Source organism: Tenrec ecaudatus, chromosome 6 (assembly GCF_050624435.1).
Source record: "Tenrec ecaudatus isolate mTenEca1 chromosome 6, mTenEca1.hap1, whole genome shotgun sequence".
NCBI classification, from domain to species: Eukaryota; Metazoa; Chordata; class Mammalia; order Afrosoricida; family Tenrecidae; genus Tenrec; species Tenrec ecaudatus.
In genome coordinates this window covers 100401349-100418886 of record NC_134535.1, presented here as the reverse complement: position 1 = coordinate 100418886, position 17538 = coordinate 100401349, and the positions used below count along the sequence as shown (strand labels likewise).

General features: G+C 37.4%; 1 protein-coding gene across 2 annotated transcripts in view; it reads right to left on the bottom strand.

Moving 5' to 3' along the window:
* IPO8 (importin 8) overlaps window positions 1-17538 on the bottom strand; it is a 92183-nt gene that overhangs the window by 34926 nt on the left and 39719 nt on the right. The window contains exons 7-15 of one of the 2 annotated variants that reach the window (XM_075551916.1): window positions 16804-16898; window positions 14941-15025; window positions 13471-13605; window positions 11779-11878; window positions 8100-8176; window positions 6289-6405; window positions 5344-5430; window positions 3130-3295; window positions 1319-1479 (exon numbers count right to left, since the gene is read on the bottom strand). In XM_075551916.1, the coding sequence (XP_075408031.1) occupies window positions 1319-1479; window positions 3130-3295; window positions 5344-5430; window positions 6289-6405; window positions 8100-8176; window positions 11779-11878; window positions 13471-13605; window positions 14941-15025; window positions 16804-16898 (1023 nt within the window). Of the gene's footprint in view, window positions 1-1318; window positions 1480-3129; window positions 3296-5343; window positions 5434-6288; window positions 6406-8099; window positions 8177-11778; window positions 11879-13470; window positions 13606-14940; window positions 15026-16803; window positions 16899-17538 lie in introns of both variants that reach the window. The other variant, XM_075551915.1, reaches the window with a different exon arrangement.

The window sequence follows — 17538 nt, the reverse complement described above, 5'->3', positions numbered from 1 at the left end:
AAAATGATAGAAATTATCATGTTTTAAATATAACCAATTTTTTTCTTATCCAGTGATGAGTGGAATATGTTACTATTAGTATTAGATTGTTATTAACCTTCTGATTGTCATTAAAATAGTAAACAGAGAATAAAGGGAAAAGTAAAATTATGTGATAATAAAAGGAAAAATCCAATAGAAAGTTGAAAAGATAAAGCCATATAGTCCAATAAGGGATGAAACAAAAAGAATAGAAAAAACAAAACAGTAAATTGGACATTCAGTCCAGGTAATAATATTCCATTCCAGAAATACAGAACCAAAAAAAAATGTTAGAGGGAAATGTATCAACTAATATACTGTCGAAATATAAAGAAAATTTATTTACACTTTTTTTAATTTACAAACTAAAAATACAGAAAGAAATCAAACCTTAGAAGGAACACAGCATTACAAAACTTCAGAGCATATTACATGACAATCCTCTACTCTGCCTAATGGACCTCTGTGGGTTAGGGTCAACTCAATGTGGGTTTGGTCCTGTTTTTTTAAATTACTTACACTTATTGCTTTGATAACAACAACAATTACCTTTAAAAATAAAAACCAACATTGAAAGAAAACCAGGGGAAACTAAGATTTTCCTTATTCGCATTTTTTAAAGCAATCTCAAATAATGAGCCATCACAACAATGGGATGGGGTCTTTGGTGGCACAAATGGCTTGTCTTTGACCCCTAAAGTAGAGATTAGTGGTTTGAACCCGCCCTGCAGCACTGCAGAGGAGAGCCTGGGGATCTACTTCTGTAAAGATTGTAGCAAAGAAAACCCTATGGAGTTTTCCTTTGTAACACACAGAATTGTCAAAAGTCCGAATCGATTTGATGGTGATGGGTTTGGGGTTTTTCTTGGTTGTTTGTTTTATATCAACACTTTTCACTGTTTTAAATTTTAACACTGGCACTATTCTTTAAATAATTTATAAAACCCCTAAGGTTTATGAACCCCTTAAAAAATAACTAGCCTCTTTACAATGGCTCTAGAGTTGATAAGTGACCTTATCCGATAGTCAGGGTAGGAAACTATCAGAAAATCAGTCCTTTCGATATTGGCAAAAAGAATAGTCACCATAATGCATGTTGAAGACATTATTCCAACTGGGCTAACGATGATTTGACCCTCCTAATATATAACACTACAGACAGGGTCAGCATTATCGGAGCAAGCAGTGCTTTTTACATTAACGTGTCAGTTACCTATAAAACCAAACACTGGGGTTTAAAGTTCAATTTACCTAGGGCTTTTATGCCAAACTAACATAATGCTTTGCCCAGTCTTACCAAGTGTTGTGTCATATCAACAGCAATGGAGGCCACCTCTTGACTGTATTCACATATCATCTTCTGGATCACATTAGTAACATCATCGTTCTCTGTCTCTCTAACAATATACAACAGCTCTTGCATAATACACCTCACATGTGGCTTCATACATTCCTTAGCTAGTGCAATGAAACAAAATTAGTAAAAATTAGCCACTTATATGTAGGAAAAGAATTTCATCACAATGTAAAGTAGCCTAAGACGCAGATATGGCTTTAGATGCACATTTGTTTGGTGATGACGATGTTTGAAAGTTATACCAAAACAAACACTGTTCACCAGTGCATTAATTTCCCCTCAGCAACAAAGGGTTAAGCAATCCTACCCAGGAAACAACTGTTCTGTCCAAAATACCAGAGCCCCTATTAAATTCTAATTATACAAAACTTCTGTCATCTGCATGACTTATACACCCAAAATAACATCAGGACACAAGTATAAAATATCACGTGCAAAAAGACTAAGCCCAGACTATTTGTATCAGGGCCACATTAGATGGATGAAAGAACAAGAGAACTCCAGTTCTTAAAAAGTTCACATTTACTGAGCTAACTGTGACTAGATAATTCCAAGAGATGATCATCCTGAGATATGAGGCTTCTTCAAAAGGTTCACGGGAAAATGCAATTAGAAAACAATGACATTTTCTCAAACTTCTGGAAGCTCCCTCATACTTTTAAAATTACATAAAAATTATCCTTGAGTTCCCTTGGATAAGTATCAAATTGGCTCAAATAAATGCGTATCACCCATGAATAACAAACTCATCAAAAAAAATCACTTATTTGTGATCAAATGGTCAAAAAGTACTCTAAAGCAACAAGAAGGCAGTAAGGGGACAGGGAAACCGGAGTTCTGGAAACCGGACAACCATAAATGAATGAATGAGAATGATGACAGTTAAACTGAAAATTTAACCATCAAGGAATAATTTGTTTAAAAATCATTAAATGAAAACCTAATCACCTGTATAAACTTCCACCTTACACAAAACAAAGCATGATTTAAAAAAATAAAATGACTATGCCCAATACTGCTGGGGCCCATATCAACCCACTCCACTTAACACAGTGGTTCGAAACCTCTCACAACCCCTTTCAGGGGTCACTAATTCATAACAGTAGCAAAATGACAATTATGAAGTAGCAACGGAAATAATCTTATGGTTGGGGTCACCACAACATGAGGAACTGTATTAAAGGGTTGTGGCATTAGGAAGGTGAGAACCACTGGCTTAACAGCATATCCTCCGTAAAGAATCAAACCTCCCAGTGAAACGTTTTGAATGGGCATGAACTAGGTTCATGTTCTTCACAAAACTGAATTTACTTTGACTGGTTTATTTGACCTATACACTTATCATTATTGTACAGAAACAAATGAGACACTTCATTAGAAATCCTACTTGCCATTCCCAGAACCTGCAAAGTAAGACTCCTAGAAAGCAGTCATGATGCCACCCAGTCCAACTCTCCTAAATATAAAGAAGTGGAAACGCTGACATATCATATGTCTCACATGGCAAGCTAGTGGCAAAACTAAAACCAAGCCTCCAAGCTGAACCTAGCGCTGCCAGTATCAATGCGTCTCCTAATAGACAACTCCTGCAAAGGGTACGAAAAGCCCCCTGTTCTCAACAATAAACCCTAACACTACAGAGTCTTCTTTCTAGGACTAAAAGGGAGAGAAACTATCGGAGATAATGGCAAATATGAGGAAAAATACATGAACAAAAGATAGGCAAGTCTAAGAGATATGTTTAGCTTTACCTTGGATCTGGTTAGAAATTAGGGACTGGAGCGCGAGGGCGGCTTCCACTTTGACAGGCATCTCTTTATCTTCAATCAGGCTCTTCTTTGCTAGCTCAACTGCGTTTCTTAGGTTGAACTCATTATGAAATTTCAAAGAACTGAAGGCATGAAGTACCCAACATGACTATATTAAAAGAAGTAAGGGCCATTAGGATAGAGGCATTCCACAATAACATCACACGTGTAAGAATTTCTTACATCACAGACCATCATTAAGCCTGTCATCCGGTTTCTTCTTGGAGAACAGCATATTATCTTCCAGTTGGGCTACTATTTATATAAGAAAGCAGTTTCATTACTTCTAAACTATCTATACTCTATAACATTTGTCATAGGAAAAAGAAGCCAAAGTTAAATATCTTCCCCCAAAAAATCTTCTTTATGCTTTTAAAAAATAGGTTAAGGGGGAACCGATTACAAGGATCTACATATAACCCCCTCCCTGGGGGACAGACAACAGAAAAGTGGGTGAAGGGAGACATGGGATAGTGTAGACATGACAAAATAATAATAATTTATAAATTATCAAGCGTTCACGGGGAAGCATGAGAGGGAGAAAAATGAGGAGCTGATAGCAAAGGCTCAAGTAGAAAGCAAATGTTTTGAGAATGGTGATGGCAACAAATGTACAAATGTGCTTGACACAATGGATGGATGGATGGATGGATGGATGGTGATAATCGTTCTTTGAGCCCCCAATAAACTGAACCAAAAAATAGTATAACTGAGAACTCAACCTTTATATTAAAAGCTCTTACAAACCAGTATTTAAAATTCATTTGCAAAAAAAATAATAAAATCCATTTGCTGGCCTTTACACATATCGTGAGACATTATTTTCCCGTACACTATCTAACTTAGCAAACTTTTTTACATTCAAAGAGATACAAATATTTTTAACTCCCTATTGGTTCCAGTTCAAATCCACCAGTGGATCCATAGGAGAAAGATGAGATTTACATCCTCAGAAAGCCTATACAGGGTCGTCACAAGTCAGAACCTACTCAAAAGCAGTGTGTTTGGTTGGTTATAACTTACCAAAAATGAGCCCTGTGGCACCATAGTTAAGCATTCAGCTGCTAACCAAATGGTTGGCAGTTCAAGCCCATCTGTTGCTCCAAGGGAACAAGATGTGGCAGTCTGCTTCCATAAAACTTTACAGCTTTGGAAACTCTACAGGGAAGTTCGACTCTGTCCTACAGGGTTGCTATGAGATCAACTCAACAGCAGGTATGATAGCTCATGAAATTTTAAACTAATGTACCATGAAATCATAGTTCTCCTTTATTTATTCCCTAGGTGCAAAAAACATAATCAACATTAACTAATTTAAGTCATTAAAACCTTTCAGTTAAGAGGATTACAATTTATACAATCTTTTTCTTAAATCATTTTATTGGGGTCTCTTATAGCTTTCATCACAATCCAAACATCCATCCATTGTGTCAAGCACATTTGTACATTTGTTGCCATCATCATTCTCCAAACATTTGCTTTCTAGTAGAGCCCATAGTTTATACAATCTTTTAAGGGAGGAATACAACTATATAAACACTCCTTTGCTTTCGATGCCCCTAATCCACATTTTCTCAAATATTTCTTTAGGCATGTATACATTATATTAAAAAATATTTTACAGTGCACAAGGCATCATTAGCTCCTATTGTTTTAATTGAGACTTTTTTGTGCTAATGTATTCTACAAAGCACTGAAATTTAAGTTGTATTTGTACTTCTCCATAAAATATATTGGCTCTAGAAATCTAATGAGTTAAGATACAAATAAACTGACATGGAATATTTTTTAAATTAAGCAGTAACTACCTAATATGCTAGAAATCATAATCAAATGTTTAACCCAATTAGAATCTTATGCTGCTTTAGGCAAAGGAAATAAATTTGTTTATAAAATTCCATCACACTACTGCTATTGACAACATCCCTCTCACATCCATGAAGCAAATGAAGTTCTAGGGAATGAGAGCAACTGGGTTTAAAATCCACAAACCCCTAGTTTATGAGCCTGCTCTTTATTCAATGGATGTGATGATAGTGGACCTTCTACTATCACTTGATCTGAATATGCAAAGTTAATTTCTCCAATAATAATTACTTCAATAATTAAATGACAGAAAAAGGTTTTAAGATATATAGTGGAATATGGAAAACTTACTCTAGCTCGAAGATATCCCAGATTAGACAATAATAATGGAAATACGTGATTCTGCAGCAACAACTCCATTTGGTCCTTGAATAAAGTCTTCTGTTAGAAAATAGAAAGTATCCATTTGGTTTTTTTATACATAAAACATACTTCTAAAAATTTAGTCTTATCATCTCTCACATTTAATATATTTTAGTTACAATTTTTTTATTGAAAAGTGATTATTTTTTTAAATCATTTTATTAGGGGCTCATACAACTCTTATCACAATCCATACATACATCAATTGTGTAAAGCACATTTGTACATTCATTGCCCTCATCATTCTCAAAACATTTGCTCTCCACTTAAGCCTTTTGTATCAGGTCCTCATTTTTCCCCTTCCTCCCTACTCCCCCCTCCCTCATGAGCCCTTGATAATTTATAAATTATTATTTTGTCCTATCTTGCCCTATCTGGTGTCTCCCTTCACTCCCTTTTCTGTTGTCCATTCCCCAGGGAGGAGGTCACATGTAGATCCTTGTAATCGGTTCCCTCTTTCCAACCCACTCACCCTCTACCCTCCCAGTATCACCACTCACACCCCTGGTCCTGAAGGTATCATCCGCCCTGGATTCCCTGTTTTCAGTTCCTATTTTATAAAATTTGTTTGATCTAGATATTTCATATTTTAAATGAAGAAAATATAGTATCTCAAAGACAATTTGATCGTGATTTTTCATAAAAATAAAACAATTGACACTCAAGTCATTTCATATCATTCTCTATACAGCAAGTTTCATATGGACAAACTGACAGAAACAAATGACAGTTTATTTTTAATTAAAGAAATAGAAGTCCACTCCATTATCCAGAAGCAGTCACCAGGTTAAATCATTCATAACTTTCATAATCTCTAGGTTGCCCCCTTCCTCATGGTTTAATTGCATACATTAACATTTTGATTATCCTGACCTTCAATAAAATATCTGCTAAGGAACCAATCACATGCAGGGCTCCATCTTTCTTTCTGGGGTCAAAGTTCAGGTCTGTTAGAATTTGGTAACAGAAGGCCATCATTTTGGGCAACACCTAGAGAGAGAGAATCTATTTTATTCCACATGAGCTTTCGCTGATTACCAAAGTTCATCGTATTAAGATGCACAAAATTTCAGAAAGATTTTTATTTCCCTATATCAAACAATTATAATCCCAGTAAAAAGGTACAGTTTATTGAAAAAGAGAATGACCAATGATACTTCACCTTTTAGCTTCCCTTAAAACAAAACAAAACAAAAAACACTGCCATTGAGTCCATTCTAATTCTTAACCCAATAAGACAGAGTAGAGTTGCCCCTTGGCCTTTGGGCTACCCACACTAACACTTTGTTTTTTAAATCATTTTACTGGGGGCTCTTAGAGTAACAATCCATAAATCAGTTGTATCAATCACATTTATATATATGTTGTCATCATCATTTTCTTTTTACTTGGGCCCTTGATATCAGTCCCTCTTTTTTCCCTCTCCCCAACCCTCCCACACCAATGAACCCTTGGTAAATTATAAATTACTGTTATTTTCATATCTTTATAAGAGCATATAGAGCCTCATCTTTCTCCTGCAGAGCTGCTAGTGGGTTCAAACTGCTGACCTTGAAGTGAGAAGTCCAATACATAACCACGACCCCACCAAGACTCCTTTTCCATTTACTAGAACAGTATTCATACAGTGGCAAACTATAACTTAAAATAGAGAATTGCTCAAATATAAAAGGGTATGTAGGAGGGGGTACCGAAAAAAAAAACCAACTTTTTTGTTCAAAGCTATGTATTTAATTTTTTTTGTATTTAATTTTTTTAACGAAACAACCTTATCACCTTCAAAGTACTCTCCATTATACTTATTACATATGTCAAATTTGCTATTCTATTCTTGGAAACATTTTTCAAACTCATCTGTTTGGATGGCTGTCAGCGCCTCCCTTGTTATTTTCTTTACCTCTTCTATATCATCAAATAACTATCCTTTCAAGTCCCTCTGCAATCATGGAAACAAAGAGAAGTACACCTGGAACAAGGTCAGGTGAGTCAGAGGGCAAGAGAAGCATGCTGTTTTTAGCCAAAAACTGTCACACTGAGATGGCTGCGTCTGCAGGTACATTGCCGTGGTGGCAAAACCAGTCCCCCCATCTGCCACAAATCAGGTCTTTTTTGTTGCACACTGCTAGGTAATTTTTTTCAGAACCTCTAAATAGAAAGCTTGATTTAACAGTCTGACCTGGTGGAACAAACTCCAAATGCACTGCAAGTCAACATTTTCATTCATTCAAGAAGTTGATGGATATCCAGAACAAGGTTTGTCATCAAAACATTTCACCCTTTTTTGAAACAGGAAACCACTCGTACACTTGAGTTTTCCGTCGTGCTATCCTTGTGACCTGTGTTCAACACCACTGTAGTGTTTGCGGCATTCCCTCTCCCCAGCCACCGAGAGGGAAACAAAAGTTCACAGCCCCACACTGTTCTTTTAAACTAGCCACGACAATAAAACAACGTTCAAGTGAAAGTGCTTCTACAAAAAAATTCACTGTGACCAGAGAAAACCTTCCTAGGTGACACCACCAGGTGCACTAACTCAGAGCAAGTTGCTCAACGCTCGCCTAGCGGGAAAAATGCGTACTACAAAAGTTTCCAGGGGTTTTTTTGGGGGGTACCCCCTCGGATATTCGAGTGTCAAATCAATATAGGCTCCCTTTCCTGTTTAAACTGAAGAGAATGACATATACCTCCTTTCTTTTCTTGGCAGCAGTATATAATAGAGCCTGGGCTGCTGTGGTCGGGGAAGCATAATCTTCAAAAATATCTATGAGGGCAAAAGGGTAAGACATGTTAGTCAGAATGGAATTACTCAGTACAGATTCTAAACCTAAATCCGAGACATAAAATATTATTCCACATGGTACGACAACAAGAAGCTGAGCGTATATCTTACCCATGTTCCCATGGGCAATCATAGTTATCATACTTCAGCGCCTTCTCTTCTAAGCACATGTACTAGGGACAGCAACACAAATCAAAGTATCTGCATCATGGAGGACTAGCAATATCTCAAAACAATTATTTAATGTTTACTCGTACCAAGCATTGTTCCAGGCTCTGCAGATACAAAAGTGACCAAAAAAGTGCCAGGTACTGCTTATGTGGCTAAGAGAAAAAAATTAAAAGATTATACATACATGCATACATTACACACACACACACACACACACACACACACACACACAAAGAGGTCAGATTCAGAAGAAATGAAAACAAAGAGTATGGGTACTAATTCAAATAGAGTCCCCTGAGAGTCTAGTCAATTCTCTGTTAAGGTAAACATTAAGCAGTGGTTACATTAAAGGAGAAAATGATCCATAGACTAGAGATACAGCCCTCAAGGCAGAGGGAGCAGCAAGTATACAAGCACTGAGGGACTGTTAGGATGGCTCTTCACTATTTCAACAGGCGGATTCAATAGGCATTTGTTGCATATCTTTTAAAACTAGTATATTATTTCATATCATGAACATGCTCACATATTTCAAAACAGGCTGTTTTATAGAAATATCTGAAAATTTGAGAAGAACCTGAGAATGTGTTTTAATACAAAAATAAGACTAATATTGGTCTTTGTTTCAACATGTAAGATACAAAAAGCAAACATAATATACTAACAGTTTAGTAGTTGTATTCTGTGCAGAGCACTGTGCTACGCAGTTACTTCATGTGCTATCACTCCACTTAATGCTGTCATCAACATCATCACTGCCTGCTTTACACCTGAAAACACTGCGTCTGCGGGAGGTTAAGTAACCTGCTCCGAGTCACTAAACTGGGTCAGCATTTGCCCTAGAATGTCTTAAAGCCTGAGCTCATCTTCATGTTTACAAAATCTGGAATTATACTACTACTTTTATTAACATGAGCCACTGTTCCGGACTCAGTTCCTGCAGAAGCAGTGGAGGACTGAACGTGGCTCTTCTAGCCAGTCTCTACCTCCCAGCAAATGCCCTCCCCATGCAGATCACCAAGACGCCACAGAAGGCGGGGTCACAGAAGCTGAGACAGAGAGCCTCCCCACAGCCAGTGCTCCAAATACTACCTTCAAGCTGCCTGCATTTGAGACCAATTAACTTCCATTCTTTAGGCCCGCCCTCCTGTGGTATTTGTTACAGCAGCACAAAGAAACTGACATAATCAATAACATAAGATAGAAAGGTTTTGCTCATATAAAGATTTGCTAGTGAAAGGAAACTAGTGCAGTAATTGTTCTTCCTTGCAGTTGACGAAGATTAAAATACATACATACATCAAATGCCCATTGCATTCAAAGCCACAGAAGCTGAAATAATAAGGAAAATCTTTTCTTTTTTTTTTTTTTGGAAAATCACTTTTTAACTAGTCTTGATGTATACATATTTTTAAAATAATTTTATTGGGGGCTCTTACAGCTCCTATCACAATCCATACATCCATCCATTGTATCAAGCACATTTGGACATTTGTCGCCATCATCATTTTCAAAACATTTTCTTTCTACTGGAGCCCTTGGTATCAGCTCATTTTCCCACTCTCTCGCCCTCCCTCACTCATGAATCCTTGATAATTTATCATTATTTTTCATGTCTTACACTGTCTGACGTCTCCCTTCACCCACTTTTCTGTTGTCCATCCCCCTGGAAGGGGGTTATATGTCAATCACTGTGATCGATTCCGGCTTTCTCCCCACTTTCCCCTTCCCCTCCTGGTTTGGCTACTCTCATTATTGGTCTTGAGGGGTTTATCTGTCCTGGATTCCCTATGTTTCCAGTTCTTATCTGTACCTGTGTATACATGCTCTGGTCCAGGCGGATTTGTACGGCAGAACTGGGGTCATGATAGTGGGGGGAGGTATTAAAGAACTAGAGGAAAGTTCAATGTTTCATCAGTGCTACAGTGCACCCTGTCTCGTCTCTCCTTCCTTGTGACCCTACTGTAGGGGATGTCCAATTATCTACAGATGGGATTTGGGTCTCCGCTCTGCTCTCCCCCATTCACACTGATATGATTTTTTGTTCTGGGTCTTTGATGCTGGATACTTGATCCCACTGCAACTTCATGATCACACAGGCTGGTGGACTTATTCCACGTAGCCTTTGTTGTTTCTCAGCTAGATGGCCGCGCATAACCATATTTTCTAAGTGATTAATAAAATGCAAATTCCAACTGTCCCCCAGCACACACTATTCTCAAATTTTTTAAAACTAGATACTATCTTGTTTGACAAAATGAATAATGATCATTAGCTGAGAGCTACATAAACAATCTACATAATAAAACACAAATATTATAGAAAAGTTAAGTACTTAAAGAATGCTTCGGAGAAAAATTGAAAAAAGGTTGGCTTACAGAAAATTAGGCAAATGCATTACAGAAAAAATAGGTTATACATAATATGTACAGTAATTTTCAAAAGAGAACAGTAGAATGTGGAGATAGGCAGATCATAAATCTTATTTTTCATTCACTTGCTTTTTGGACACTTTTTCTCCAAAAAGAGGCACTTCCTCACCCACTGAATTAATTAATACAAGACACAAAGCCTATAAAAACAACACAGTCCAATCATCTTGCACTTACACCTGTCGATTAATTGGCATCCTAGAGACACTGCCCAACAAGGGGCAAGCACTGCTTTGCCAGAGAGGCCCTTCAGCATACCAGGACAGCACTCTCCTTTGATCAATGACTGCTTCAGCACTCACTGAAGGATTGCCAGAGGCAAGCACCAATAAAGGACGATGGAGGTGTGTCAAGGACGATGAATGCAAAATAAAGTCAGTAATTAAGATACAGTCCTGTTGTCAGATCGTTTCTAAGATGGGAAAGACAGATGTACACAAATAAGATTTTGGCATGGTGAGTGCACAAGTATTCCGTGAAGTGATTAATTCCAACTGAAACCAGTCAATATGCACAGTCCAATGTATTCAAAGAAGACCCAGAAGGGCCCCAAAGAACTAGGCCACACATAGTGGGCCGCAGCATGTTCTTCTGAAAGACTTAGTCCCTGGCACTAAATAGGGGTGCTCTTCGTATATGTAGAAATCCAACGGGTCTCGTCTCTCAGACAGAGAACAACGGGTATTGCTAAAAGCACAGAAAGACACCATCTCTACAGATCACTGCACAATAGCAAGCACAATCGCTGATTCCAAGACTACTCGAGCACCCACAAGCAGATGAATAAGGTGGCTTTCCACGTCCCATACCCAAAGGTCCCAATGACTGGTTCAATGGAACATCAAACTCTCCTGGAGTTTCAGAGTTTATCCTGCACAGAACTCTGAAAATTTAACTGATAAAATCTGCTCCAAAATGTAAGTTTAGTGACATCACTTTACAGATGCAGGAACTGATGAGGAACAGAAGCATGCAGATTACCAAATTTCATCCTGATATACTCGTACGGATCTTCTTGCCACAGCTCTTCATCCTCGTCTTTGTAACACATCACAGAAAAAATCACATCCTCGGAAATGTTCTGCGAGAAGAAGACACAACACCGAGAATGAGCATAGGTGTTTGGCCGTGTCAGGAGCGACTGCCCGAGAGCCCACGATCTCAGGCTTGTTCTGGCTGCTCCAAGCTGGTACTGGCAGTCACCTTTCCGTTTAGCATCGATTTAATCAAGTGGAACAAGACAGAGCTTTGGAGGCACGGTTTGGGATAAGGAGGTAAACAAACTGTTTACATGTGTTTAGAAAGACATGTATAACATTATTCTTTCAATCGACAGAAGGAATTTATTGATCAACTAAAAGATCAATATTAGACATACTTTGATTCTTTAAAGGAAGAGGTAAAAATGTTAACCCAAGGTCATGTTTACTATTTTATTTCTTATTTTTGAAATTTCTTATTCCCCCTTGGGTCCTAAATGTCAGTGACTCGACAATATTAAATGTTTCTTAGATTTAAAAAAAATCTGATCTGTAACTCTACAAATGCAGTTTTGAGGAAAAGCGAGATCACATCTATTAGTCTCTAAGTACACCGCTGCTAATGCTTTACAGCCTTTTGGGTGTTAACATATATAAAAAAGGGATCATCTCTTATCTATTGCAAATTTTTAAATCCTGAAAAGAAAAACTCAGTGTAAGGATGAGGGCATTATTATTCTTTTTTTTCTTTCATTCTTAACCTTATATTACAGTTTTGTAAAAACATGGCTAAAGGTATTAATTGGAGCAGAAATACTATCAATTCACCACTACTTTGTAGGAACACAATCAATAAAATCAGTTTATTTATTGCCAAAAATTGTCATTTAATCCAGGTAATTGGATGGACATAAAATTTGTCAGGCCTATAATAAGATGATAATAAATTCAATCCTGGGCCCAAAGGCAAAGCAAAAGAGTTTACTGCATCAAGAGAAAGGGAAAAAAAAGTTTACTGTGTTTTAAGATACCAACTGAGAGATTTAAGGAGTTACAGTTTGAGAGAAAAAACTCAGTTCCTAATACCTTAGATTATCTAAAGTTATTTGCATGCAATAAAAACTTAACAATGCAAAAAAAATTTATCAATGGTTCATAATGTTCCATTCTCATTTTTCCTTTTTATTAAATAACAATGGTGAATTTCTCTTTTAAATTAGAAATAGCCATAAAAACAGAAGACTGACTACTGCTAAGAACAAATGTTAGCCATCCAAAACAAAGCACATTTTTCCATGAGGTGGTACAAAGGAAAACGGTCATGTACCAGGCTTCATTCTCCAAAAAAATAACCGTATGCTAGTAAATTCCAAAGTGCTTTCACATAAAATATTTTATTTGATCTCAACAACGTTCAGAGACCAAGAGCAGAAAGGGGGAAACTACGAATAAGTGGATTGCAAGCAAGATCCAGTGAATCTAAGCTGTCCAATGTGTGAAACATGAAGTCCTCACTCTTTCTAAATGCTTACCTCCCAGGTCTGCACGGCAGTGCAACACACACGAGAACTAATCTGAAACTATGAGAAGAAGAAAGGCATTAGGTGTACAACACAGGGTTGCTGCCCCTTACTCTGTCTAGAAAACAGATTCAAGCAGAGGAACATTTTGGAGCGCTGCCCAAGACACAAACCTGGATGTGCGGCTTCATCTGCTTCCAGGTTACAGAATGAACAACCCCTTGGTTGAGATAGTTGAATGTCTGCTGAAGGACACGGGGAGCTACATATTCTTTCTGTCTATATTGGTCTAAAATTTTTAGTAGTACCTAAATAAAAAACAGGAAAAGTAAATATAGAAGCACATGAACTATCTTAAGGTTTAAAAACGGTGTCAGCTTTTTAGACTGCAGACATGAAAAAGAACAGCTTTAACTAAACGCAAACTGAAAGCTCCCATGCAAGAGACAGTATACATCGATTTTAGCATGCAGTAAAAGTGTCACTTCAAATTAGAAGAAAAATCAATTAAAAAAATTAGTACTAGGACAACTGATTAGTCTTCTAAAAGAAATTAAGCTGACTTCCTAACTAAAACTTCATACCAAAATATACTCCAATAGGGAAATACAATCATAACATTAGAGCAATGAATTCCTATTAAAAATGTGAGATTTTATAACCTCAGATGTTGGAGAGTTTGAGATGCAATTTTTTAAAGACTGATAAAAAAGGGCTTATTCTAAGAAAACACAGAAGGGCTGTGACTGGCTGAGCAATCCTTCGTCAGGGAGAGTTCTAAAACTAACTACACACTAAGCCCACGTCTCTCAGTCCTGGGCTCTGGAGATCTTCTTTATATCCTGCTACAGTAACAGGTCTGCTGAACCTACTAAAAGGGTTCTTTCAAAATGTACGCAGAACTTATAAATTCAGAACATGATTCGGTCCACGCGTTCCACCTTAAGATGTCAGGTTCGAATTATTTAACTTTATTATTTTGAAAACAGAATATTAATATGTGTTGACTTATGAAAAATCCAGAAACCACCTGTATAACATTAGTCTTTTATTATGTCTGATTAATCATTTCCCAACATAGCCAATGCTCAATGAATGATTACTGTCACTTAAACACATAAAGATCTGGATTCAAATGGAAATACCAATCAACAATTCCTCGTTGTTAGTGTATTGAAGAGTTCCCAAACTTTCAATTAATCAATATAAATTCTTAGCTGAAAATCTTAACATCTAAGCTCAACTCCTCTTGAAATACTTCAATTCATATTATCTTCTAATTAAATTCGTACATTTTTAAAACAAAAGTTAACAACAAAGGGGTTAGACCCATCGAAAAAAGAGGTTAAGAACTTTGGGATTTCCGAAAGAATTCACAGACAACTCTGTTACTGATGACTGCCACATCAGCGTCAACAGCCTCCAAGGGTTAGCTGGGGTCTGGGGTCCACAGGGGCAGTTCTGTGGTAGTGGCTCTCAAGTCTGGGACCTAAAATTTGATCACTCGACACAAGATTCCCAGAGGTGTCATTTGACCCCTACAACGATATAATTTATTATGTTTGGAATCTACGTTTAAGCAAATAGAAATTAGTTCACTTTCAATAGTAAGCATTTTTCTATTTTAAAAGCCTGTTTATTACCTGCTGAATTCCTACTGCATAAGTTTTCAAGAAGAATTGGGAAAATTCGAAGTATTCTTTTGTGACAGTTCTTGGGCTTCCATATCTGAAAATGCGAAGAGAAAAGCATGCTCACTAGTTTAAACACAATCCCCTTTGAAAGATCGAGTCCACCAACATTTTCAGTCATACTTAAAATGTGAACTATAACCCAAGCTTGATACGAGCCCTCATGAAGAGATCACTGAAGATAAGGGCGCTACAGCAAAGAGTGATGAAGGAACTTAGATGATGCCTCGCTATCAGAAAGAATAGTATCTGGGGTCTTTTTTTTAATCATTTTATTAGGGGTTCATACAACTCTTCTCACAATCCGTACATACGTCACTCGTGTCCAGCACATTCGTTCCTATGCTGCCATCATCATTCTCAAAACACCTGCTTTCTACTTGAGCCCTTGGTATCAGCTCCTCATTTCCCCCTCCCTAGTATCTGAGGTCTTAAAGGCTTGTCTTCAAAGCAGCAGCCACCTAAGTGAGGTGTCAACAGGTCCACATGGAAGAGGTACACTAGCCTGTGTGAGCCAAGGAAAGTATATAACATCATCCAAACCCGGAGGAGGGAATGGTATCAGTGCTTCAATTGAGAATTCCTGGTTTGCACAAGGCTAAGGATGACAGTGGAAGCCCAAGTCTATCTGCAAGACCTCCAGAGAGATTGAGCCTCTAGAGATTTCCCTTTGACCACAGCTGAAGGCTGTGAATAACCTGGAGAGCAGAGAAACAATGATTATAGAGGTAATTAGAGATTAACATTACCATCTGATTTAAATGGTCACAGCGTAACATCTGACCTCCACTCCACCCGACACTGCCCTTGCCCCTGCTTTTGACTCAGTTGAAAAAAAAAAATGAGGGGAAATACATGTGGAAGAAGCCTCTGATGAGCCACTTCTAAACACAGACCAGGGAGGTAAATAATTTTGTGATCATGCAGAATGCAATGAAAAGTGGATTGTGACAGATATAGCTAGATTAGAGGCTAACACCTTATCATTTGACCTCCTTTTGATCCATTTTAAAGTTGTTCTAGTTTTAATACTTTGTTTTCTTTTCAACTAGAGTTTTACTCTATTTTGTTATTAGCTTTTTTGACCCTTGGGTCTGAATTTTTGTATATTTATTGGTATATGAAAGCCAGGATGGGCGAATCTAGGAGTCAGTAAATGTAATGATGGTTCCTTGGGGGCAGGGCAGGGGGACTGGGAACAAATGGGGAGCTAATTACAAAAGTACAAGAAAAAAGAAAATGTTCTAAAATTGATTGTGGTGATATTGTACAACTCTTCTTAGTATGACTGAACTACTGAATCGTATAATATTTGGATTATGTCCCAATAAAACTGCTTATTAAAAAAAGTTTTGAGCCATACTTAAGAGTTCAGACATAAGACTTTTACCTACTAAATCAAGACCTCCTACAAGACAAATCTTAGGCCTGAGACTATGTTATACCTGATATATAACAGGTTTTCAAAAAGTTATCTTAAAATTACACAAAGTTATCTTAAAATTTTCCCTATGGAGCTAAGTGATCAGACACATTCATCCATAATTCCTGGGTATATTTCTAAGTTGCATGATGCCATTTCTTCAGTCTTTTCACAAATACAAAAGATACAGGGAAGCCTCCTCTCCTATGGCCTCAAAAATCAATGATTATGGTTAAGCCTGCTTGAAACAAACAGAGGGTGATTCTGCTCTAATGCTTCTCAGAGCAAATAATCAAACACTGCAGAGCATAAACAGGCACAGCAGGCAGATGTTTTATAATTTCCTATCCTGAGATACTGACAGTAAGACAGTAATGACAACAGAGACTTACCGTTCAAAGAGAAGAGCTACAATATGCAATGCCCACTTCTTACACTTCCACCACACAAGTTCTGGTCTATCATCCTCATCAATCTGCAGAGTCTCCTAAGGGGACAAAATACCCGCAGGAAATGTCTATATAAAAAAGGAGTTATGTGAATAATACAGACAGGATAAATACTGGTATGGATAACTCATCTTAAATGACAACTTATATTGCCATACAATTACAACTTTCATTTTATAGCATACTACTTAAGAATTAAGTAAGCAGAGAAACTTTCCATTAGAAAATGCTGTTCATCACTTTTATCTCCTACCTTCAGTAGGTCCTTTGAACACAAAGCACAATGTCCCACAAGGAAATGCTCTGGGGTGACAGAAGGTCCTCTATGTTGAGCTGAGCAATGGTAACGTGTGTGTAATGTTTGCTGAAGCACACTCAACTGTTTATTAGGTACACAAATCAACCTCAATGTAATTTTCCCCAAGATGGGGACAAAGGAAAGGATACTGGACATTTTAAGAAGATCTTAGATTTTACATTATGCAAATTTGACTTGGAAGGTGATAGACAGCAGGTTAAAATGAGAGACCATCGTTTATCTCTCACACTGGCAAACTTAGAGTCAAGCTATTAGGAAGAAGAAGTGAACCGTAGAGCATTTTGCAAGATCAGTCAGAAGCTGACAATGACAGGTAAACCTCTAGGGATTTAACCAAAGAAAGTAATCGTGTATGTACA